Consider the following 26,223-nt stretch of genomic DNA (forward strand, 5'->3'; position numbering starts at 1 on the left):
CGGGGGGCTCCAGCATGGGGTGGGGGGTCGGGGGGGGGCAAGGCAGAAATGACACAGCCCGGCCATTTCCACAAGACCAGCTTTAATATCAGTCATGAGAACGAGGAGAAAGCACAGAATCCATTAACGGGATTAAAAAAAAAAAAAAAAAGGAAAAAAAAATTGAAAAATAAAAAAAAAAAAAAAAAGAAACCCACCGCCCTGTGCCCACATGCCACAGAAGGACTATTCAGGCACTGCAGACGGAGGAGCATGACACAGCAGCCGGGGGGGAACGATCCACCGGGAGCCCCCCGATCCGGCCCCTCTCCAGGGATGCTCACCTTGGGGTGACTGGTAGCGTTGAGGAGCCCCGGCGGTGGCCCGGCCTCGGGGGACCCGGCTTAGCTTAAGATTCATCACAGACTGACACGAAGGACAAGAACGTAAGAAGAATCCAAGAGCTGCGACTTTTTGTTTCTTTATTCTAATTCAGCCTACGACGTTAGTAATGGTGATTTCAGGGGATGGCTGGGCCCGCGAGTTCCTTCTTGTAGTGAAAATCAGAGACTGTAAAGAGGAACAGAGCTTATAAAGACAGATAGGAATATATCGCCGTAAAAAGAACTGGCATGCAAGTGCTTTATACATTTGGCAGTATGAGAAATGGCGGGGCTTCGGTTTTGGTTTTGGTGGTGGTCTCTTTGTTTTGTACAGTTCAAAAATGAGCTGCTGCCTTCACATCTTGAAGACAACCCCCCCACAGGAAAGGACAACACAAGTCAAGTCCAAGGCGCCTCTCGCTTGGTTTTGGCAGAGTGTATATATATAATATATATATATATATTATTTTTTTTTTAATGCATAGCAATTTTCTTCCTTTTTATTTTTTAATATATTTTTATAATATTTTTTTTTTGCCCCTGTTGCAAACCTGAGCTCGGTCCCTGCTTTCCTGTGCAGTTTTCCTTCCTTAGGTGTTGGCACTGTGGAGCGGTCGGACGGTGTCAGCAGGCAATCTCCTCCAGCGTTCCCAGGGTGGCCTGCAGCGGCACGTTCACAGTGTGGCTGATGGTTTCCGAATGATTTGGCATGGGGTCGCAAGTGCTCTGCGGACGGAGAGCGGGGGGACAGGGTTACCCAGGGGCCGCTGGATGCTCCCCGTCCCTCCCCAGCCGCTATCTCCTTTCTTTGGCCGAGCCATAGCATCGCTCCTTGGGAAATCCCTCAAACCGGGGCCGAACGCTGCATCCACATCCCAGCGCCTTCGCCTGACTACGGGGAAATCTCCTCTTGCCTCCCCCTGGGGCTCCTTACCACGTTTTCGTCATGGCTCCCTTCCTCTTCCTCCTTTCCCAGTAGGTCTAATAATTTCTCCTTGATCAGCTGCAAAAGAGGGAGGCGGCGTTAAGGTGGGCAGGAACAGGCAAGACATCTGCCCTGCCTGCAGATGAACAGCCCCCCGGGACACTCCTCAAAGGATATGGAGAAGGAGACAATCTTTCCAAGAAAACCACCCCATGTGTCAAAACCTGAATTTCTCATGTGGAAAAAAACAAAACAAAACAAAACAACAAAAAACCACCACCCCAAACCTCAATTTTTTCAATGTATTTAGGGGTTTATTGAAAAATGCCGGCTGTGGGAGCACCGCTTCCCTTAGCCACAGCACTTTCCTGGCTGCCACTGCTGCTGAAGAAGGGAAAACCCAGTTGAAAAGTGAGTGTTTTTCTGAAAAACTTTCACTGGGGGGAAAGAAAAGAAAAGATGAAAGCTAAACAAGTGGAAAATTGGGTCAGTTCCTAAGGAAGTGAGGTGGATGCTGGCTGGCACGCAGAGATGCACGGTGGAGATTTGGGACCCCAGAAGCACAACTCGACTCTCGGGCAGGACCAAGAGGAGGATTGTGCTGAGTGAACGATGCAAAAGACCATGGGGTAAATATTTCATCTGATTTTTGGCTAACCCACTGGAAAAGAACAGCTGTATCTGTCTGCTGGTGATCTCAAAAGAGCTTCCAAATGCTTTGGTTGCAAACGCACTGCCCCCCGCTTTGATGAAACCCTGAGCAGATTAGATCAGCCATGTAGATTAAGCATCATTTAAGACATTTTATTCCTTTTCTCCCTGCCTGGTGTGTGTTAAATATCTGTCATGGGTGACCATAAGGTGCCCCACACAGGGCACACCTGGGTGACCCTGCTGGTGCATCCCCCGGGGGACAGGTTGCTCTCTTAAGCCATGTTTGCCCAAAAAGAAGAAGAAAAAAAAGAAAAAGAAAACAGCAAGAGGAAACTATTTGTCAAGTTTTGTAAGCAGATGTCAAACAAAGGGGTAAAACAGAGAAGAAAAATCCAAACTTTGTGAGGTTTCTTATTACCTTCTCAGGAAAGAACCCCAAGAAATCTGGGAATAGGCGACTTTAATGAAATCTTGCATGCATTCAGCCTGAGATATAAATTGAGGCGCAGGCTTTGTTTGCACTCCAAAGCCATTATGAGCTTTATGATTGTAATTTCCCATATCTTTTATTGCAGAATAATACCACCAAGTGCCAACAGCTGCCCAGAAGGGACTGTGACGGGGAGTGGCTGTCTTGAAATGTAAAGCCAGCATCCCAACTTTAATAACATCAATAGGTTTTTCAAGACGCCCAAGCAAGCTCAGAGCAGAGGCTGATTGCCTGACATCCCTGTGCACCACCTGGCTTGGCACACATTAATGCAACAGCCATGAATGACCCCTGACTGCAATATCCCATGGGATTAAAATTCCCTGGTCCCATCGTGGTATGGGGCTGCGGCAGGGCGATGTGAGTGCTGGATGACGCAGGTCTAAGATACTGAATATTTGGGTGCAGGGTCCCAAAGCCATTGCACTGAAATCACCAAGCAATGAGCAGATGAGCTGGATTAGCGGGAGGCACTTTCCCAGGGACAAGGGCAAAGAACCTCGGGCTAGGATTTGCCAAATTTGCTGGAAACTGCCTGTTTCCATAGGTCTTTGCATCCTTCTTGAAACTATCCCAAGCCATAATCTCATTCTTTCCTGCTCTGAAGCAGGACACACGCTTGCGTGTTTGGGTTCCGAGGGTCGTCTTGGTGCTACCCGGGTGCTCCTCAGCAGCTCGCACTCAGCTTGCAGCCCTTCTCCCTGCTTCAATTCCCCCTTTTATAAGCAAAAATCATGAGCCTGACCCCCAACACAAAGATTTCTGTGACATGGCAATGAAGACTGGGAAGGAAAATCAATGCCTGGAGGGGAGGATGCTCCAGGGAGGATTATTTTGAACCATGGCCCATTTAGTTGGAAAAAAAATGGAGTGAAAAAATTCCCCTTGCAGGGGCAGCAGCGGGTTATGCTGGAGGGACACTGCCTGCAGGCAGGCTGTGACAGCACGGGACCACCAAGGTTTGTGCTGGCACCGAGAAGAAAAGCCGAAAACCCAGGGAAGATTGGAGCTGTGCTGCTGGGCTGAGGCACCAGTGTTCACTGGGGGAGTTTGTTTCGGCAAGAAGAGATGAAAAATATACAAAGGTCCTAACTCTGCTGCTGGAGGGCAGGAGAAGGGAGGGCTGCCAGAAAGCAACATCCCCTCCGGACTGCTTATTGCAACGATTCCTATTAAAGAGGACTTTTCTCTGGAGCAGCTGACTCTCAGCCACTGGCAGAGCCATGGGACCATGATCACACTCGTCTCGGTGCTTCCTAGAAAGCATCCTTGCTCCAGGGCTGCTGGCAGAGCTGCAGGCAGCAGGTAACAGGGACTGGGCTTTTTCCGCCCCTCAGCAGCGGTACAAGGTCTGGCCTCGCTGCTTTTCCTGCCCGATGGCTGGACTGGGACTTGGGCATTAATTAAAGGTGGTTTTATGAGAGGATGATAACGGCACGCTGCAGGAAAAAGCCCAACCAGGGACGGGGAGAGGAGGGTGCAGCAGCACATCCCCAGCCAGCGCCCTGGGCAGTGCATGCTTCAGGGTGGGAAGCAGCACAGCCACAGGAAGGTGGTGCTTAATTAGCCCAAGTGAGAAGCAAACCTCGTTAGCAGAGGCAGGGTGCCAGGGTGCCAAGCGAACCAGGCTATGCCATGCCAAGGCTGTGCGCCAGCCACCCCCCCGTGGAGACCCCACCTCTGCACCACGCTACACGTGTGACCAACCGCACAGCACTACTGTAGAGCATTAATTATACAGTATCATTAATTAAAATTAAGAATCCATGTGGGGCATGGAGGGTCTTGGTCCAGAACCACCCCAGCCTGGCACCAAGGCTGCCAACCCACATCCCCCTGGGGGAATAAGGCAAAGGGCAAGGGTCTTACCTCATATATATAATCGAAGAGCTCTAGTATAGTGAGGATGCTAGCACCGATAAATAGCCCCATCTGGCCTCCAATGTCACCTAGGAGAGAGAACAACACGTGGATGGTTTTTACCCCTGGGGTAAATGCTCTTAGAGGCACCCGTGCAACTGTGGGGCAGCTGCCCTGGGTGCTGCCGTCCCTGAAAGTGGGGAAATGCAAGGGGTGACCCCCAGAAACACCAACAGCTCTAATGCCATGAAAAGCATCCCGAGAAGGATGCTGCCGGCCACCAAAGCAACTTTCCTGCTAACGAGGCCATCAGCTGGAAGCCTAATGAGGATACGATACTGCACACTGGCATCTGAGGAAGCCATCTGTCAGACTCAGACAGCTGGCTTCATCCCAGGAATCCCAAAGCCCAATTCCCAAACTGGGTGGGGGAAGGAAAAAAGATGCTGGAGAAGAATTAGGTAACATCCCCTGGAGCTGAGAAAAAACCCAAACCTGCCAAAAAAAAGGAAAGGGAAGCAGCCTGCTTTTTTAGAGGAGCATCTCCAGGCTGTCTCTGCGCTCAAGTCCCCCAGGGCTGCGGAGGAGGCACCATGGGGAGAGAGACTTCCAGGAATCTGCTGGGAAGATAACTGCTGACATGAGCTGCCAAACCATGCGCTTCGGGGAAGACAAATCTCTTGGATTTTGCTGCAAAACACCCATGGTTCAACTGCAAAGCTCCCCAGAGCAAAGGCACGCGGGGGTGGAGGGGCCACGGGACCTTTGCTGGGGTGTCCATGAGACAGGGGAAAAAAGGTGCTGGGGGGCAAAGTGCTGGTTCCAAAGGGGGGTCTGGGGGAAAGGTGAGACCCTGTCCACAGCCCGCAGTGCCCTGGGAACAAGGGTCATGCAAGGTTGTGTCAAAGAGGCTTCCTCACCAGCCTCCTCTTCCTCACTGTAGCACTCCTGGGGAACCCACGGCAGGCGCCGTAGGGCTCACAGCATGTATGTTTTGCAGAGCTCCTGCTGTGGGGTGACGTGGGGTGCTCTGCTCCCTACAGTGTCCCCGACCCAGGGCAGGCTCACAGCAGCCAGCCCCATGGGATGACCTGGCTCCAGCTTTCAAAGAAAGGTGCTGATCGCTCCCTGCGCCCCAAGAGGGATGTGCGGCTTGGGGGGGCTGCAGGGCTGAGCGTGGGTACAGAGCATGCTTGCTTCTCCTGACCAAACACCTTCACCCCTAAACCCAATGGGTCCCCAGCACCCAAATCTGCAGGTGGCACCAACAGAGCTTGACCCAGTTTGAGGGTGAGCAACCCAACATCTCCTCCATCTTCTCCATCAAGCTGTGGGGCACCACCCAAAGGGAAAGAGCTCAGAGTCCCGGCTGGCCTGGCTGGAAAGAAGGATGGATTTAGAGCACGTCAGAGGTGATGGGTACATGGTTTTAAGAGCTGTCCTCCACACACTGCCCTTCCAGCATGGGGGGTACCGCAGAGAGCACCCAGCACCCACTTGGCCCCATGTTTGCCAAATAATAGGGCCCTGGTAGCAAGCAGAGATGGAGCAGCTCATGTTAACCTTCCACAGGTGACACACAGATGCTGTGGTCCCTGGGATGCTCCTGGCATGGCTTGGTGTTGGAAGGAAAATAAGAGATGGGGTTGAAAGTGTGTTGGCCAGGAAGGTGTCTGGACCTTGCTGGGATTTTCAAGGCAACGCACACGGACTGTGCACCCACTCAGAGCATCCGTCTGTCCCACCAACACACATGGACACCAGCACAGGCTCACGCAGACCCCAAACTGCACCCCTGATCTCTCCTTACCAAGTAAGGCTGCCACTTCATAGGCTTTCTTCTGCTCAATTGTCTCATAGTTGAGTGCTTCAAAAAATATGTCCAGCACAAGAATATTCTCTCTGTAGAAAGAGGACAACAGCATCAGCCCACCAGTCACCAGTTGCCTCGTGTGCTTTGGGACAAGAAAAAAAAAAAAAAGGGACTTTAAGGCTTTATTGCCCTCCCTGTCCTGACTGTTCTCTTTCTGGGGTCCTCAGCAGCCCACAGACACTTGGAGACCTCCAGGAGACCCCAGGGCAGCCTCAGCAGAAGCTGGAGAATGCTTCCCCAAGGTGTCTCAGGATCTGAGCTCTGTACCTCACTTTGACGATAACAGCAAGAATCCAAAGGATGCTTTACGATGGAATAACTCCTGCTGCCTCCACAAGGCAATAACGTGCCCAGGGCTTGGAGAGGTCCAAGACGGTGGTGGCCTGAGGTCCACAGCCCAGACTCAGGTCGGCAGCAGCCATATCTGACAGGGCCAAGCAAGACTGGGCTTCCCCATCAAAGTAAGAGGAGATTTTGCATTCATTTTTTTTTTGGTTGGTATGGGGCATGCTCCTGAAGACAAGGCCAGGGAAGGAACATACAGCTGTCTGGAAACATGTCTGCTCAGAAGAAAGCAACTTACACCTCATCTCTGCAAGGGTTTCACCCTAACCCTCCCTGGAGGACATACCTCTGCTGGGTGATGGAGGCATGGGCAAGCTCTGCTCTCGGCACAGGCTGGTTTTAACAGCCCGTGGGGCTTTACAGACACTTTGCCCCCATAAAGCAAAGGAGCTGTTTTCTGCAACACTCACGAGATGTATTTTTCTGACTTGTTGAACTTCTTCTCCAGGTACTTGGCCGAGGTCTTGCTGGGGATCTTGACCATGGAGAGCTCTTTGTTGTATCTCGTCAGGTTACAGGGTGTCCTGCAGATGCAGTAATTGCTGTCCTTCTCAGCAAGCAAACCTGGAGAAGGTCACAGAGTTGAATCTCACAGAGTCAGGGACACACAGCAGAGGTCATGCCAGCAGGGAGAGGCCAGGGAGGCACATCTCAGAATTGCTGCAAGAAATCCAGTCCTGGCCATTTCTCTCCCACTTTATTGCACACACACACCACACACCCCCCCATCTTGAAGAGGGGCCTTTTGCTGGAGGAGGCTGCGCTGTTACCCGCACCTGCTTGGGGAACATGGGGTGACTGAGTCTCCGAAATCCAGAATGGGTCCCTCCATCCCAAACCAGCCCCAGAGGTGCTCCCCTCCTACACAGCCCAGGGTGCTGGCAGAGCTCCATGCCTCACGTAGAACCAGAAGACACTTCATCCCAGGGTGCACCCAGACCTTCTCAACAAGTTGTGTCTTCAGCAAGACCCACTTCTGGGATGCAGCTGCTCTAGATCACCCCAGTCCTGCCAGCCAGGAAGGAGGCTCCTGGAAGTCCCTCCAGCTGGGGATGCCCATGGTACCCAGGGATATCCCTTGGTACTCACCGAGCGCAGGCTCTGCGCACTCCTTGTACTGCTCCGGGGTACAGAAGGGAGCATCCCCTGCGTGGAAAGGACACATCCATCAGTGGGCATCAGCCCCAGCCGCTGCAAGAGAGCTGGGGACCCCGGGCTCTCCGCGGGGACCACAAGGACCTCCCTTTAGCAAAGTGAACCCAGGTTGGGGATGGGCAACCCCACCTCTGCCTGCCATGGGGGCCTTCTCCTGCAATCTGGGGAGGGGGGCTGTTGGAAATACCACCCGGGGTGTTAACTGGTGCTAAATAAGGGGATATGAGACCCACGTCCCTCTGCCATGTCTTGCCCCTATTTCAGGGCATTTTGCAAAGGCTGTTAGCATCCCTCTTTCCTTAGGGAAAAGTACTCCCAGCTATTTTAATCCCTGGTCCCTTTCCAGCCTGTTAACCCTTAATGACCCAGGCTGGGTGGAGGGAGGGGGTCCTGCCCCCCTGGCACACTGACCTGGCATGTGAACCATTCTGCAGTTGCAGTTTTCCACAATATACCGGGTCTCGCAGTCGATCCTGCAAGCCGTGATGCTGTAAACGGGAAAGAAGTCTAAGCCCATATCCGACGAGCGACATTCACCCCATGGCGGAGGCAGGTACGTCAGCTGCAAGAGAGGGAGGAGCGGGGTGTCAGGGGATGCTGGGGACCGGCAGCCAGGAGTGGGGTGCAGCATCTCTCCCCATTTTGCCACAGAGGAGACCCAGAGCACATTTTTCATGATGTTTTTAAGGAGGGGACCAAGCGGTGTTGTTGCAAGGGAAGGCCACAGCATGACTTTTGCCAAGTGAGAGACTTTAGCAAGCTCTTCTGCTCCAGAGCTGCTCTGCTGCATCCCTCCAACCCAGCATCTTCTGGAGCACAGCTGCAGCAGGATGGTGCCCTGGAGATGTGCAGAACCAGAGGTTCTCCAAGGCCAGCTCTGTGGTCTTTCTTGCACCATTGGGAAAATCCTGCCCACGCAGGGACTGAGGGGGAGGCTCCGACTTGCAAATCGTCTCAGACTTTGGTGAGAGCAAACAGGGGGTTGCTGGCACCAGCGTGTTGACTGCTCCCATCTCCGGCTTACTGTAACCTCCAGAGTGTGCCACTACATGCCACTCGCGGGGACAACGCAGACAGTGCTGGTGATGCTGAGGAGCAGAAACTGGTGGCAGCAAGATCCTGGCGATGGTTGTGGTTGCGGTTGCTCTAGCGTGAGCAAAGCTGCCACATTTGCAGCATCCCCTTCTTCAGGCACTTTTCTTTTTATGAAAACGCAGCAGATCCATCACAGCCCTCAGAGAGGGCCAGGGGCTTGGGAAGCACATGGAAGGGCCGAGGAGCAGTTCAGGAACTAGAGGTTGCTGCCGAAAGTGAAAAATGCCACGGGAAGGGCGTACCGGTGCCATAAGGAGCCTCCAAACCTTCATGCTCCCCACGGAGGGATGGCTTTGTTCAGAGTGGTACTGCCATGGGTGCTGGGCTGCAGAGCAGTACCTCACCCCAGCGTCAGAGAAGGCAGACAAGTCGGTCAGGTCCTTTTCCGAACCCACGCTCAGGGAGAGCCCTGTGCAGCTAGATAGACATCATCCACTCTCCTGCCACCCCCTGATGATAAGGAACTTGTCATCTTCTCCCCCATTTGCACACCACCTTGCGTGAGACTCGTAAGCTGCTCTGCTCAGTGCTAGTGCGATGCAAACCCTTCTGCTGTCACCGCTCTGCTTAAAACACAACTGCAGAGATAAACAGGGCTCCACAATCCACCCCAGAAACCTTAAATCAGAACCTAGAACACACCGGAGGAAAACAAGTCACCCTCTGGCCCCCACGGCCAAATCTACCTTGTTTCTCCTCTGTCTGCAGCTTGGCAGCCTCCCCCATTTCTCTTTATCTTTGCTAAATGCTCTGCACTACTCTTTGCTAGAGAGCAGAAAATAGCATCCCCCCAGCCCCTCCTTCCCTGTGTTTTAAGGCAGCGTCCAATTTGCTGTGCTTTGCTCCAAACACAGAACGTTTTGTGCTGGCAAAGCACGTTGGCTGAACAAAAACATTCCTTTAAAAAAAAGGGAGCAACGTTAACCACCTCCTAAAATAAACAGGTAAACACATGCTTGATGGACTTCGAGCCTAGGACCTGGTGGCAAGGCTCTGCGGTCCTGGCTTTGGGTTTCTGATGGGAAAGGGAGGAGAAAAGAGATGACCCACAAAGTGGAGGCACATTGCAGATGCTGTTGGATAAATCACGAGCCCGTGAAACCTTCAGGCATGGACCTGGGGTAACTATGACAAAATCACCATGGCGCGTGCTGTCTGGAGCCCATGCCCTGCTCTAGGTCTGCCCCATGAGTTCTCCTGTAAGAGCCGAGCTCCAGCTCTCCAAAGGACCCTGTGGAAAGATGCTCACCTTGTGCACCAGCTTGCAGTGCCGGGCCACTCCCCGTGGCTTTGACTTAAGAACCACTCAGACATTAAAAGCCCATTATGGGCTTCAATTGCAGCCAGGAAGCAAAAGACAAGACGCTGGGATGAACGTGTCTTGTGGTGGGGACAGCTGGGTATGGGAGAAGACTGCCTTGGAGGAGCACTTTGCTTGCTGCATCTATGGGCACTGTACTGGTTCCCAGTTACTTCTGTCTTGAACAGGCTGATGCAGGCTTTACGGGACCAGCTGGAACCACGGACATGGTAGCCCTGTGGCATCCCCATCTTCTAGATGAGCCGTGGGACCTCCTCATGATGATCAAGGTAGTTCAAGGTCTTCCGTTGCATGACTCCAAGGACAGACCTGAGAAAAGCTCAGACCCCGCTTGCATGAGGGTGAAGGGGGTCTCCATGTGATGGCCGGCCCCCCTCGGGCTCTCTGGCTTGCCCCACCAGCCGGCAATCACCAACTCCCTTCCCCTGCTCCTGTGAGCATCACCCCTGGCCTCAAGTGCCAACGAGATGGAAAACGTTGCAGCGACTTTCAGCCACAGCAGATCTGTGTGGTCCCCTCCGCACCTCCGCACCCCGCTGTGCACGGGCGAGGGAACAGGACGCCGGCATCACCCATGGGTGCTGGGCTGCTCGCTGAGGGACGTGAGCTCTGGCATTGCCCGAATCTGCCTCAGCCCATGTGGCCGCTCAAGCTGCTTTGGAAAGCAGCAGCAGTGAGAGCTGTTGGGCTGCTCAGAGCGACAGGCACCCACCCACCTCTGTGCTCAGGGGGTCCAGCCTGCAGAGCTGCAACAGGCGCAGCAGGTGCGAAGATGCAGCAGGTGCTGGAGGGTTCCCATCTGCGGGGACCAGCTGAAGCATTAAGGGGAAATAAAAAATAAAAAACCCATTTCCCAGTAATCTCAGCATCTTCCAAGAAACAGGTCTGGCTCTGAGCGGGGTGGTTTTGAAAGTCGGCACAGCAGCACCTTGGAATGAAAGTATCAAGAGCTTCTTTGTGACAATAGCGAAGTGCTGTTTGAAGGGGATCTTTTCTCATTTGCTTTACACTTGCAATATAATAGAGTACCAGATGCCATCATTTAGTCATCCGCGGTGGAGAAAAGGGCCCATATGTTGCACGTTGTATGATAAGGGAGAATAAATAATTGCAGTCTCAGATGGTATCGGTTCTCTTCCAAGTACAGCTACACACAAATCTTTTAAGCCCTTTAAATTTTATTCTGAATGTAGGTGACGGGATCCAGAAACGATGAAGTGATGATCAGATATTTAGCTTACACACTCTTTAGCTCAGCCAGCATTGGATTTAAGCCCTCCTGCTTGTGAACCAGCACTGTGTCCACAGAAGGTGTACAGGATGAACGATTAATTAAACTCTAATCAATGCAACTTCGTTAACAGAGTTATAGCCCATTTTGTAGCCAGGACCACGAGCACCGAGTGCCCCTATACTGCAAAGCAAAGCTGGCCTGCATCTCCCCAGAAGCGTAGCATTCCTTGGGGATTTGCTGCCTTGGCACCCACACAACCCCATGCACACACTCGCACAAGCGTGCAAGGGCAATTTGCTTCCCTCCAGCTTCCGAAACATGCAGGAATAGGGGCAACACTTCTCCCTGGCCACACACCAAGACTTTTGCTCTCCCCATCGCTACTTAAGAGCAGAAGAAGCCTCCTGGTCCACGTACTGCTGGCAGAGGTTTTGTTGCTCTGCAGTATAAAGGCTTTCCCTGTTCTGGAGAAAAGCACACTGCATCTGGGTCTGACAGCAGACTCCAGGGAAGCTCCAGTTTTTACTTTTTGAAGGAAATTTCCCAAGTGAAACTCCCAGCAGTGCTGCAGAGCCTTCTCAGCTGTGCCACAGGCACTTTGGTGCTGCCTTGCTTTATATTAATCCCTCCTTCTTACATCTCCGTGCCACAGGGCAGGGGTGTCTCACTGCTGGCCATGCCTCCAAGCCGAGCCCTGAGATGCGGCAGCCGTAACCAAAGCATCTCCCACAGCTGGGGGACCAGCACCGGGCATCCAGCACTTCCCCCTCCATCCCTGTCTCGGGCATCCCGCACTTCCCCCTCCATCGCTAGCTCAGGCATCCCGCACTTCCCCCTCCATCCCTGTCTCGGGCATCCCGCACTTCCCCTTCCATCCCTGTCTCGGGCATCCCGCACTTCCCCCTCCATCCCTGTCTCAGGCATCCTGCACTTCCCTCTCCATCCCTGTCTCGGGCATCCCGCACTTCCCCCTCCATCCCTGGCTCAGTCATCCCGCACTTCCCTCTCCATCCCTGGCTCAGTCATCCCGCACTTCCCCCTCCATCCCTGGCTCAGTCATCCCGCAATTCCCTCTCCATCCCTGGCTCAGTCATCCCGCACTTCCCCCTCCATCCCTGGCTCAGTCATCCCGCACTTCCCCCTCCATCCCTGGCTCAGGCATCCTGCACTTCCCTCTCCATCCCTGGCTCAGTCATCCCGCACTTCCCTCTCCATCCCTGGCTCAGTCATCCCGCACTTCCCTCTCCATCCCTGGCTCAGGCATCCAGCACTTCCCTCTCCATCCCTGGCTCGGTGGGAAGCAGCACTGCAGCAAGGGCTCATTCGAAGTATGACAGGCAAATCTGTGCTTCTTAACGGGCACGATTTTAGAGACAAATCTCCCTGGGCTGGCAGGGTCAGACCCTCCCTCCCTTGAGCAAGTCAGTGAACTCGTCTCCAAGGGGCTCATCAAGGGCTATTACCTGCAGCTTCCATGGTAATTACAGCTTGAAAGACTCGTTGCTTCTCTCACACTCTGTAATTTGTAATCAGAAGCAAACTCTCAACTGATCAGCAGCCAGACATGGATACAGGACCTCTCTGGAGGCAGAAGGCACATCATCAGGGACAGGGCTCTGCAGAGAACAGGGGACCCACCTCTCCCAGATCCTGCCTCAACATCCAAAGGTAATTTTGTCCCAGGAAAGCTCCCTTCGCCTTTCCCAGGTGGTTCTGTTGAGCAGGCACCAACGTACCAAGCCTCTGATGCAGTCGACTCTTGTCCTGACCTTTTATTTCCAATTATCTCTGAAGGCGGCTGCTCTGTCCGTGCCCGGAGCCACAGCAGCGCTGCTCGCCCGTACGGGGTGACTGCTGGCACTGCTGCGCTGCGTCCTGTGCAACGCTCCCTCTTATCCTTCAAAGAAGACACTATCCAGCCCCACAGCTGGGTACAGTTTTACCCATCAAATATTGTACCTCGTAGTGAAAGACTCCAACCAAGGGGCCAAACTCTTCCATAGGGTTTCCTGCCCTGAAGTGCAATGCAGCAGAATTCCAAGTTTCTTCCTTCCAGCCCCCAGGGCTTCTCCTGACACAGACCAGCCCCATCCCTGCTCCAGCTGCCTCGGCACAGGACTCCCAATGCCGTGCACGCCCTGTGGTTAATGCAATGCTCAACCCCCCCATCAGAGCACCCCTCCTTAACCTTTTCCTCGCCCAAACAGGGTTGCAACCTCAAGCAAAGCCTTTACACCCATAAGTGCTCGGCCCCACAGAGCTGTCCGAGCAACTTGTTTTAAACATTTGCCATTGGAATCTCCTGCCCACGATGCCCAGGAGGCCGCTGCATCGCCTGGAGGAGCCCACCAGGGAGCCAAGCCCACCTCGCCGGCCAGCAAGCAGGAGCATGCATGACGGAGCAATCCTGCAAACCGCCGCCATGTAAACAATCAACGGGAGAGACGCTAATTGGATTTGACTCCTCTCCCCTGCAGTCCCTCCTGGGCAGTGTGCAGCCATGCAGATGTCTCCTTCTCTTGCAAGAAACATCTTCCCTTCTTCCAGATGATGCTGATTTGGGGTTGGTGGGAGGGCTCCGGCGCTGGACCTGTGGAGCCCCAGGATGCTGAGCTGCTCCCCTCCAACCTGCTCTGCAACCACCAGAGAAAAGCTACTTTTCTGTGAAGCTGGAGGGGAAAAAAACCCCACACAATAAAAGCCAAAAAGCAGGGGTAAGGGCAGCAGGGACAGTTTCTGCCCTCGGTTCCTGCAGGAGGGTAGTGCTGAGCTCTAAGCTTTGCCCTGGTGCTGTGGCAGCTTTCCGAGGGCACACATGCCTCCCCGGCACCGCGCCGTCTCACGCTGATAGAAATTCAGCTTCAGCCTCTAATTGAGGTTGACAAACTCGCGTCCTCACGCTTTCGCAATTGTTAATACTCAACTAATTAATGAAATGCTTTTTAAATTCTCTTGATCCCAGCTATTTGGGATTACGACAATCACTTACAAACTGGCAGGCACCAAAAGGAAAAGGAACAAATTGACTTGTCTCCTTAAAAGCAGGATGGATTGCCCAAAATGGGAAGAAAAGAAGGGCTGCTCTCGGGAAACGTGGGGGGGAAGGGGGTTGTGGTGGCAGGGGCTGTTTACCACAGCCTCCCTCCTGCCATGACCCTCTTTCCCAGCCAGGCTGCTCCCCTTCACATGCTGCTCTTAGCACAAAGCCTCCTGATAATTGCAACATCTGTCTGCAGCTGGAGAGGTCTTTTTTTGAAAGTTATTTGAAGTGGTACCCCTGTTTTTTCCGCATGTTTAATTTTGCGTAATAGGCAAGGTGTGGAAACACGGTGGTGATGTTTCCAGCATGAGGTTGGGGCAGTTTCAGCCCAGTTTGCAGCTGGGCTCTGTGATGAATCCGGCTTGGGGATGTATCCTGTACTGACTTGGCTCTGGGCTAACTCAGCCCCTCTCCTGCCTCCTCCACGTGTGGGTCCCTAGCTGATGCCACCAAACTTCAGGCAGCGATCAGCAAGGAGGGACGCGAACCTCGCCGCGAACATTGCAATATCTCGATGGGGTGTGTTTGCATTTGCTCCAAAGGAAATAATAACCAGAAACCTCTGTTCTTTAATGAGACATCAAATGGCATCGACTTAATAGAATTTCAATCCCAGGCAGCCTTAGCACTTGTAAAATGCTTAAAAAGCTCGGCATACACACAGCTCGTTGGCACCACCCCCCAGTTAATGATGCTGGAAGTTGTCTGTTTGCCGGCTCCCTTTGCCATGCCGGTGTGATACAGCTGTTCCTTCCCATTTGCTCCCTTCACACAAGCACCAAAGGTTGTCTTTAAGGACATGAGCTTAACCCTTCCAGCACCTGGAAGGTCCTGCTGAGCAGAGCTCGGGGAAGGTACACAGCCCACGAGTCCCAGGGTACTGGAAGTGAGTGGACATTTGAAGAAAAACGTGATCTTGGAGCTCCAGGCTCCTCCGGGTGCCCATTTCCTTGGAAATAATTTTGCAAATCAATTAACAGTATTGAAACCTCCTGCAGCTCCCCAAGAAGACGAGGGCAGCCCTTTCTGAGCTTCAGGTTTGCTCCCAGGACCTGCTGGGCAGCTGCTCCCGACATCTGCTGTACTGACCATCTACAAAGCACTTCTGGCTCCCCCTAAATGAGTCGCACCCTTTGCTCATGAGCAAACTCGGTCTTGAATTGCAAGAAACTCTGCCCTCTCCTTCCCGATCACACCCCTGGCATGTCTATAGGCAGCAAAAGTGATTGTTCCCCCTCGTTCTGCCAGACGCCGCTGGCTGGATGTGCTGGACCACACGGCCACGCTCGTACAGAGGTTCCAGTTCAGGGCTTGAAAGTGGGAGCGGGACCCTCCGGAGCTCTCCTGTCCTCAGCGTGCAGCTTTCCATCCTTTTCAAAATATCCTGTTATCCATACAATATGGTGAAGGGTTAGCAGGAGCACCTAGCCCATTACTTCACCCCCATCCCTGATGTTTTCTCTTTCTGACCTCCTTCCTAAGCGAGCCCTTTCCAATCCCTGCCCGTTCAGACGCACTGTTCCTGGCCCTGACTCATTTCTATCGCTTGCCTCCAAAGCCATTTTCTTTTATATCCTTTTACGAACAGGCTGATTCACTCCTAATGCTGTTTTCTAAGCAGAACCACTCTGCTGCCCTGCAAAACCAGCCATGCGATCGTTTTCTTACATCTCCTGCTCTGAATCGCTCCTGTGCAATGAAGTTTCCTCTGTGGCTGGCCACCACCGCTTGCGGGTTTTGCTTCTCGTTGTTGAATTAATTCAGAGTCTGATGACATGCTGGAGGAAATTGACTGGGAGAGTGTGTGGGACTGAGGGAAACAAAAAGGAATCAGAGAGTGAATGTTTTTCCAGGAGGAGGTGTAAGACTGTAGGTAGGAGAAGATGCTCTGAGCGAGGGTTAGGAAACATGGGAAATGCTATTTAATTGCTCCTGATTTTCAAATGCCACTGCCTACAGCCTGTCTGGAAATAGGGGGTTCAGAGCAGTCACTGCCAGACCCCAAGTCCTGTTCTCCTGCCTCTGTAATTACACTTTTGATACTGCAGTTGTTGGTAGCTGATGCTCTCTGTCCCATGCAAACATTACGAGGGGATGAGTCTCCAAGGCACACTAGAGTCCTATTAAACAATACTGCTCCATCTTCAAACCTGTTGCTTAATTGAAGCCTCTTAAATTTTTATTGCCAAGTTTGCAGAAATTGCCATTTTTAGTGCGCTTTTCATCCTCTCTAACGTGCTGTGCCGATGGCATAGCAGGGAGCAGCCGAGCTGGGGAAGTAAAATTATCTGATCGCATCATTTATGGGAGAGGCTCGGGTGATGCTGCTGAGATGCAGCGACGATGCTGTAAAACCCAGCTGGGAAAAGGGGATGCAGAGCCAGGAGGAATTTATCTTTTTTCCAGGGGATCAGTCCTCTGAAATATAATTCCAGTGTGCCCACCCATGCCTTGGTGCTGTGGTCCAGTGCAGGGGTATGGGTGGACGTTGCAGCCTCCCCAGGGCTGTGGACAACACAAGGTCCAGAGAGGCTTGTTATAGCACCAGGCTCACCCAGAATAGCCAGGAAAAGGGAAAAATTGAGGTGGCTCCCTCCAAAGTCAGGAGCAGCGGGAGCTGAAAGGCACTGCCCTACTCAGGGTGGTCCTGCCCTCCCTTGGGACCTGTTTGGAGGGTGACGGCACGGCGTGCCCCGAGCCAGCTCCTGCACAGCTCAGGGCTTTGCCCATTCATGAGAAAACAAACCTTATTCATTAGACTCAGCAATTGCCATGGAAACCGCTCCCCTGTGCGACTGGAGACCAGAGCATCTCTCGCTGCAAGGCGCAATGGGGACCGCAGCCAGCTCTCCCCGTGTAAAACGCTGTGAAACCCCCAGAAAACAGCAGCTATGGCCTCGCACGTCCATGTAAACCACTCCTGCTCCTCTCACGTTGCATTCAGACACAGCCACTGCCACGGCGTACAGAAACTAAGCCAGAGAGGAGGCTTTCCACTGCGCTCCATCAAGACACTCTTGTTTTAATTGCAACCGTCCATCATGCGTTGCCTTCTGCTGCGCCACCTCCTGAGTCGCTTTAGGGAGCTCCGTCCTGGCTCCTCCTCAACTTCAGGAGATTGCTTCAGCCTGAGATTTCGGGGAGAAAGCATCTCCCTTCAGCCTCGAGTCCACAGCGAAGAAACAGCTTGGCCTATATAACCAAACCCCATGTTTTATGGAGGAAACCTCCTGCTGGCATTGCCTTTGCAGGATTGCTTTTGCTGACTCAGCACGTGCAGCTGATCCGCGTGCAACGTCCCTTTTACCACGCCACTAGTGCAAACCAGCACGAGATTGTCGCTGCATTAATGAAGCAGTTCCCAGACTAGTAAACGTATCTTAAAAGCATCACTCTGCAGGAATCAGAGGGCTCAGCTACTGCAGAAGGAGAAGAAAAGCTGATTTCGTTCCTTTTTTTAGACTGACAGCTAATTTAAAAGGGAGATTTAATGAGATCACGCACCATCATGGAGTTAGAGTTTACTTTCGACAAGGGGCTTTTGGAAAGCTCTTGGTATAAAGATCCAGGATTTATCACCCCAGCACCAAGATGCAAGTCCTCACGTGCGCTAAGCAGCTGCATACCTGGAAAGGCAGGGAAGCAGTGAGCAAAGCCCAGTAAATACTCTTACTTCCAGACTGGGACAGGGGACGAAGGGACAGATTTGAGCATGGACACAGGGAAGAGTAACAAAGCCAGAAAGCAAGCCATGAGCCTCTAATCCCGTCACAAAGAAATCCCCTCCACCCCAAAGCCCGTCTCAAAGACGGCTCCCACCGTTGCACCAAGGCAGGGCTGCCCAATTCCACACCTATTGTTTTTATCGCTGGGAAAAGTGCTTATAACTACCACAGCAGCTGCTCCGAGCCAGGAGATGTGAAACGACCTTCTCTTTATCTTTATTTCTATTTCTCTCCAGCTGGAGGATCATTTCACTTATCTTTCATGGCGTAAAATATATGGTTTAGGACCCTGTAACTGGCCGGACTCAGCCCTCCGGGTGATGTTCATGGGCTTTTCCATCTTTTCCTCTGGCTTACTGAAGAAGCAGCACGTGCCTGCCTCAGATGTAGAGGTTTAATATAAAAAAACCAACAAAAAAACCCCCAATGATTAAATCAGGGGTCTGAATAAAAGATGTGCATTCAGGGCTTCAGAAGGTGGGTGATGCCCAGCCAGTCCCTGCAGGGTAATTAGAGGAGGCAGTAGCACGTGTATGCTGTAAATGGTTGTAATTAGGTTAAAAAAATGACTTTGTGGAGAGGAGGGACTGGGGTAGGCTGCACCGCCCAGGGAGCTGAATGCCGTTCCAGGCAGGCAGCACATCGCCTGGGTAAAGGCTCTGCAGCCTGCGGTGTCATTTCAGACTGGTGACAGAGCCCCTGGCCCCCAGCAGAAACATGCCCTTCCCTCCCCCAGCACTGAAAGGCTGGCAAACCCTGCAGAAGAGGGACACGCTCGAGCTGAGATTCCCCCCACATCTGTTTTCCTTGTCACCATCTACATCTTCCCTGCTTGGGAGCAGGGATTTCCAGAGGGATAGGTTTCTTTCCCCTCCCTCTCAGCTGGCTGTCTTCCTGATAGGAAACCGGGTTTTTTACTAGAAATAATAGTTATAATAGAGATACTTAGAAATAGATATATAATGTAATAGAAATAATAGAAATAGTTAACACTGGCAATGGGATGGGGAAGATTTACAGCACCTGCCTCCAAATTGTCTCCAGCATTTACACTATTTCTATCTTTAAAGTCCTTGAGATCCTCGCTGCAGGCTCCAGCTCCCAGCCACGCTCCCGAATCTTCCTGAAGCTGGGACGTTTAAGGAAGACAAATCTTTCCAATTACTGCCGGCGCTGCCAGGCGAGGCTGATTTGAGGAGGTGTTGCCAAACTCTTGCAGCATCAGGTGGCTGCAGCGCCCAACGCGATGGCACGCACAGCACCGCCTGCAGAACGGGGCACGCAAAGCGCCACGCGAGGGGCTGGTGCTGCCCTCCTGGGTGGGCACCCTCGGCACCTCCGCCGACAGCTTTTCCCCGGAGCAAATGTGGCGTCGCTAAGTGGGTGCGGATTCTGTCGAGGTATTTTTCCCTGCTGATAATCTGCTGAACAAAAATCCTGCTCTTTGCTGCTGAGCGAAGTGGAGAGGGCTTCGCCCAAAGGCGCACGCGTGCTGGAGAGCCCCAGGCTGCTGCATGAGATGACCAAGACACATGAGGCGATGGATAAGGCATTCAATACCTGGTAATTACTACCAATGGTTCTGGTGCTAATTAATCAATTTTCCATCCTTCCAGATTCTTTACCTTGCAGTACACCCCACGTAAGCAATGCAGAATGGTGCTGGGTCCCCTGGAGCGGCAGAAAGCAGCTGCGGAGTGAGGTGGGGACGCATGTGGATGCGTGGAATGGCTTGTGTCAAGGGAACGGGTGTGAAAAACGCCCACGATGGCTTTTCAAGCCTGTTTCTGCTTTGGACTTCAGCAGCTGCTGCCTCAGCCCCCAAAAAGCCCTTTGCCTTTGCCATTACTAAGGTGTTACGCTCCGAACAAGAGCCCTGTGTGCTAATGAAGCTGCTCATTTTCTCCAGCCCACTGGACTTCCCACAAGATACAAACTGACGACAGCAAAACATTTCTCTGCTTTAATTGAGAAGCTTCCACCTGGCGCTCGCCCACCGGGAGCCCACACCGTTCGTTATCTTCTAGATAGTTACGCACAAGCGTGCCATAATGAAGGAGAAAAGATCTGCATCCAGGCTTGCTGAAATGCAGCATCTTCAGGTGTAGTTTGGTACCCAGTGGCCGTGGAGAGATGTCTTAACGATACATTTGGTGGTGAATTCCTCGTGTTGCTCTAAGCTGAAGTGTAACGACTGTGGCTCTGATCTCCACAGAGGTTTAATCAGAGCAAACCGTCCAACAGCTTGTGTTCGCTTTCCTCAGCTTGATTTATGTCTCATTTGAGGGTGGATGCCAGAGCAGGGAGGAAAATGAGAGAGGCAATGAGGCAGGAGAGCTAGGAATGAAAGTGCCAGGGCCAAGCTGGGGGAAAAAAATTATTCCGCTGGCTGCCTTTCCGTACGCCTAATCAGGATGTAGATCTAATGACGCTACGTCACATCGCATCCATCCACACTGCGATGTTGGGACTCAGGGAGGGTGATGCATCACGAGCCATGAGCATCCCACAGTTTATAATAAATAACACCACTACCTCTGCGTTACCTGAAAGGATTCCCGCTGCTCTACATAATGAAACACTCTCCTCTTGTCTCTTTTTATATCCTTGGAGTGTGAGAGCCTTCTGGCAAAAAGCATCCTTTCTCGGCGGGCTGGAAGGTACCCAACACACTCAGTGACTGCCACAGCTGAACCACAACCGTGGAAGAGCAAGGCAGGGAGATTACCAGTGCTGAAGCCCCTTCTGTGGCCAAAATTACGAGGACTGTGGGCAATGCATGGGAAGCAATGCTGAAAAAGCTGCCCTCATCCCAACCAGTTAGAAGCAATGCACAAAAAATAGCTGTTAACGGCGAAGATGCCTCTCGAGGGGCATCAGTAAATAGGAGCAACCTCTCACACGGACCCACTGGAGGGATCTTGGTGTGTAAATGAAATTTAGGACTTACCCTTTGCTCTTGGGTGGCCACAAAGGTCTGGAATCCAGGAGCCACCCCAAACCCCAGCTCCTGGACGAAGGGTGGCTCGGACTGGCTGTGGATCTGGACTTTGACTCCAGCCTCGAACGTTGTCTCCTCTGGAAGAAGAAGGGGGGAGGTTAGCAGGCTGTGGTGGGTGGGATGATGTCCACTGGCATGGGCATGCTTGCCCCTCTGTGGAAAATTGTCTCTGGTAAATCTGTGCTGCCCAAAAGCAGGAGATAAACAGTTGGGAATGCTCCGCCTGGATGATCAGAGTTCTGGGCGTTGAGGAAGGAAACACAGCATCAGCGTTTGCCATGAGGAGAGCACAGCCCAAACTGCCACTGCTGCCCATCAGGACCACGAGCATCTCCGGGCTCCGGGTCCCTTACACCGCTGCCTGCTCCAGGGGCTCACCCTCTCTGCAACACAGAGATTCAGGACTTCTCCAGTGAGGTCTGTACCTCCCAGCTTGAGAAACCAGGAGGTGACATCTACTTTCTAGCTGGTATTTCGTTACAGAATGCATTCCCGTATTAATGAAACAAATAAACTCCTCCTTCCCTCAAAAAGCGATGCTCCTACTATTCAAAAGGTCTCCGATGGTGAAAGCACTGGGGCACTCTGCCTCCTCTGCCTTATTTCTGACACAGCCTGAGGTCACCTGGGAGATAATGCAGTAATTCAAGAACAAAAAAAGTGGTTTAGATCCAAAGAAGCTCATGGGTTTGGGCAGCTGAAGCTGCTCCAAGCTGGGCAAAGGCATTTGCAGCTCATGGGCTCAGACACATCACCGAGTTACAGGTATGTGAGGTTTCCACATCCCAAATCTGTGCTGTAACTCGAGGTCAGTCCCCCTCTTCCACGAGCAGCTAAAACCAACCCAAAAGAGACTTCCTGAAGCGGAATTAATGGGATGCAAATCAGTCCGAAGTGTGATATACAAGCACTTTGGGCTCCTCTTATCACACAAGCATCTTCAGGCAGCTGGGGTGTGTAACCTTTCTCTCTTTAGTACTGCTGCCGTGGTCTCAGGTCCCAACAAACCAGAGGGAGCATATGGGGATGAAGGGGTGGGGGGGCTGATTTGCAATGGCAGTTGCTAATTATGCATAATTTATCCTAAACCCTGAGTTACCCACTAATATGAATCCATGCCTGTAGCCAGCAATGCCACATCCACATTGAAAAAACCTTCTGTTTAAAGCTGAGCCATTCTTTTCTTACTATTCCTTGGTATTTCTCTACTATTTTATTACACTTTTCCAATGTTAACAGCACTGAATTCCATGCGAAGCACTGGTAGAAACCCAGCACCAAGGAACCCCAGCCGCAGAGGTGTTACACGAGGGGCTGCACAAAGAGGGGCAGCAGCAGGCCACGAGATGACACGGGCAGAGGAGAAGGACAAGGACGGAATACAGTGATAGTGGATGACATGAGGTTTACAGAGCTCAGGAACCCATCACTTAAGAGGATGCAACTCTGCTGACTCCATCGGGCAGCAAAGGGATCAGCCTCTCTCTCCCAAGAGGACTCTGCTCACCCAGCAGCTCCCCAGGCAAACAAAGCCAGAGGCTGCAAGGGTGGGAGTGGGCTCATGGACCGGGCAGGCAGCGCTCAGAGCCACCTCCTTTACTCCAAAGCTTTAACGCTCTGCTCGGCAAAGCCAGGACCGAATCCATCAAGTGTTGGTCCAAGAAGGTTGGACCAGAGACCCCCGGAGACCCCATGCCAGACGCGCTGCTGTCACCTTCGTTCCCTATCAAGCAAACAAACCCTCCTTGCCGACAGAAACCAAACCACACATTTCATCCAGCTTTTGGGAACATTTACAAAGCCCCACTCTGACAGCGAGGCTGCTTTACGTGTTGGCTATGCAGAATGTCACGCTCTGCACCTGCAGCATCACACCTACCTGCAGCATCGCGCCTACCTGCAGCATCGTGCTTACCTGCAGCAACATGCCTACCTGCAGCATCGCATCCATCTGAAGCTTCATGCTTATCTGAAACTGTGCCCACCTGCTGCATCGCGCCCACCTGCAGCATCGCACCTACCTGCAACATCGTGCCTACCTGCAGCAACATGCCTACCTGCAACAATGCACCTACCTGCAGCATCGTGCCTACCTGCAGCAACATGCCTACTTGCAGCAACGCACCTACCTGCAGCATCGTGCCTACCTGCAGCAATGCACCCACCTGCAGCATCGCGCCTACCTGCAGCATCGCCGCATCGTGCATGTTTGACCTCAGCAGCCTTTGCACAGCGAGCTGCTGGAGCAGGCTATTAACACTTAGCGTTTTAAAGCCCAGCTTTTCAATCTAAGGCACAGGAAAACAATTTGAAGGTAAATAGGATTTATTAAAAGTTACCTCTGCAGGCTGTGCATACTGTGAAATTCTGGGGTGGCAGCAAGCTCTCCATGCACTTGGTTGGAGCTGGGCTTTTATGCAGTCAGAGATGTACTGATCTGCACGGCTTGTGGGACACACACTTGCATTGACTGATGCTTCCAGTGCCCACGCTCACTGGCCTGTGCACTGGCTCTGCAATGCTCCATGCAAGGTAATTAGTTGTTTTTGTCTCTCTGTGGCAAAAGTGGTTTTGGTAAGTGAATAATGTCAAGACTTAGGGCATGAGGCATCGCTATTACATGGGGTGGCATGCGGTGGCTGCAGAGCTTGAGTGCATCTCCTCTGAATCCCATGCCAGTAGGATGCTGGCACAGAGAGTCTGAGTTTATTTTGGCTTTTGCCTACACCGAAGCCTCCCAGAGTGAGACAGACATCACCCATCCTTGCTCTTGGCCTCCACTTCTGATCCAGACCCAGTGACCACGACCCGAATCGCTCCCCACCACCTTGCCATGATGGGGGCTACTGCAAGAACACAACCCTATTACTGGGACCCACTGTACCACAAATAGTATTTTTTTTTGCCTTGGCCAGCTGTAACTGGGCTCCTCTCACTCCAAGAGCTGTCCAGTGGATGTTGGCATGTCCGAGCTCCCTCGTTGTCTGCTCAAGCCCTGCATTTGCCCACCTGTGGGGGTCCCATTTGAGAGTCTCCTGCCTGCCAGCACCTCCCCAGTGTCAACCCTCCAGTGCTGAGGGTCAAGTCAGCTTTCCCCAAAACCTCTGGCAACGCTGAGTGTCCCCATCTGACCTCATCTGGGATGCAGCCCTGGGCTCTGCAGCCAATTCAGCACCCAGGTGCCCAAGCCCCATGGGCAAACGCACGCTAGAACGGGTTCAAACCCTCTCCCGAGCACCCACCAACTCCTCCAATTTCAATCCCAATCCTGCTATTCCCACATGACGCCCACTCCTACCGATCCCACCCGGCTCCATCACTTTGCCTGGTGTTGATCCCCTTCCAGCACTTCAGAGGAGATACCATATGCTTCCTTCAGTAATTACCTGACAAGTTGGAGGAGAAGGCTTCTATTTAGTCTAACTTGTTGGGCAACGGGAGCTGTTTTGTTGAAACATTTTCCATCCGAAATTATTCTGCCCATTTCTGCTCCTGCCCCGGGTCTGTTCAGCTCTGACTTTAATTCCACGTATTTTCCACGACCAGGTGCTGTGCCCGGGTCCATCTGCAGGTAACCCCCTGTACATCCATATCAAGCAAACGAGATATAGCCTGCAATTATCCGTAAGAGACTTAAAAGCAACAGGGTTTGTGATTTTAGATAGAAAATCCTGGCAGGTAGCCAGCTGTAATCACGGACGGGGAGAGGAAGGCATTTTCTGTGCCACAGAAGAAACCTTGGTTTTAAAACACACAGTTATTAATTTTCATCACCAATAATAACAAGAGCAAAATAAACAGCAATTTATATTTTTTTTTTCAGAAAAGCTGCCAAAAGCCAGGCAGCATTCATTGTTTTTCCAGGAAGAAACACATGCAAGGATGAAACCATCAACATGAAATTGGCTTTGAAAAACTGTCACTTCTAAAAATTCATTTGCTACAAAATAGCTGTTTTCAGAAAAACTGAAAGCCTGGCTACAAAATCCTTTGATGGAATATGGCTGGACCAGTCCTCAGCTGCGTCTTAAACTTTTCCCAGCTCCGTGCTGGGGCTGAGAAGCATTAGCGCAGGTTAAACATTTTAATTATTGAATTTATTTAATAAAATTATTCGTGCTGCAAGCGTAAAGAAAAGGAACGTCTCGTGGACCCAGAGCCACAGGACTTCCCGGGTTTGGGTGCATTTAGCTGGCTACAAGGCGCATCCCTGGGCAGAGCAAACCCGGAGAGGCTCGGCAGCAAACCCCGTCTGTCACCCAAGAGCGAGAGGTGCAACCAGGAGTGCAAACCACCACAGACACATCCCAGCTGTGGTTTTGCCCATTTTTTGCAGTTTTTGCATCATTCTGAATGGCTGCTTCTGGCCGCACCTCCTGGAGGCAGGAGCTGCCAGCCGGTGGCTGCTATCTCGTTAAGCCTGTTTCCCGTAATCACTCATCAACGGGGCAGAAAATAACGCCCAAACCCCTTTCACTGGTTCAGATGCCAGAAAACCTTTAAAAAATAAATTCCAGTGACTTGGGGTTTGGTTCTACCTTGAGGTTTTTAAACTAGATTTGTGACGTTGGGAAGCCCAAGCACAGACCTTCGTTCACCCTCCGATCCCACTTTTCAGAGGACTGTAAATTCCTTTCTTAGTGCATCCCAGGTTGGGAATAGAGCAAAAATTCCTTAATGACTACATTTTAAAATACATTAACATACATTATTGTACACAGGACAGTGTTTCCAAACAAATCCTGAGCTGCTCTTTTCACTGAAGGATTAGCGTAGCATTAATTAAATTGGGGATTAATTTAGCATGTGCTTCAAGCTGGCTGCAGAATATTCTGTGGTGCAGATTAGACAGCTTTCTATTTCTGGTGTTGGCTTTCCTTGGTTGGGGCTTTCTGCTCAGAGCATCACTCGAAAAATCTTAATAAAGCTCCATCTGACTGTACGCTCGGGCGCGGGCTACAAAGTTCATCCCTGTGAATATGCAAGAAGCTGCAATTAAAATAAGAAATGCTGCCAAAGGCACGGAGCTACCCTTCTCCCCCTGCCTTATTATGTCCTAACTGATCCACTTTTCTCTGGCAATTAACATCTGAAGCTGTGCTTGGCACTAATTTATTGGGAATTGAAGATACAGGCTGAGCCA

The 26,223-nt window shown here is 51.9% G+C and overlaps 1 protein-coding gene across 3 annotated transcripts in view; it reads right to left on the bottom strand.

The window, feature by feature from the left end:
- Nucleotides 1-444: 444 nt before the first annotated feature.
- ASIC2 (acid sensing ion channel subunit 2) overlaps nucleotides 445-26,223 on the bottom strand; it is a 511,354-nt gene continuing 485,575 nt past the window's right edge. For 2 of the 3 annotated variants that reach the window (XM_055789723.1, XM_055789724.1), the window contains exons 3-10: nucleotides 21,030-21,157; nucleotides 8,076-8,226; nucleotides 7,599-7,655; nucleotides 6,920-7,073; nucleotides 6,102-6,193; nucleotides 4,301-4,380; nucleotides 1,297-1,365; nucleotides 445-1,088 (exon numbers count right to left, since the gene is read on the bottom strand). In XM_055789723.1, coding sequence (XP_055645698.1) covers nucleotides 987-1,088; nucleotides 1,297-1,365; nucleotides 4,301-4,380; nucleotides 6,102-6,193; nucleotides 6,920-7,073; nucleotides 7,599-7,655; nucleotides 8,076-8,226; nucleotides 21,030-21,157 — 833 coding nt within the window. In that variant the 3' untranslated portion in view covers nucleotides 445-986. The remainder of the gene's footprint in view (nucleotides 1,089-1,296; nucleotides 1,366-4,300; nucleotides 4,381-6,101; nucleotides 6,194-6,919; nucleotides 7,074-7,598; nucleotides 7,656-8,075; nucleotides 8,227-21,029; nucleotides 21,158-26,223) is intronic. The other variant, XR_008744616.1, reaches the window with a different exon arrangement.

The sequence above is a fragment of the Falco peregrinus genome, chromosome 18, assembly GCF_023634155.1.
Source record: "Falco peregrinus isolate bFalPer1 chromosome 18, bFalPer1.pri, whole genome shotgun sequence".
In the NCBI taxonomy this organism is placed as follows: Eukaryota; Metazoa; Chordata; class Aves; order Falconiformes; family Falconidae; genus Falco; species Falco peregrinus.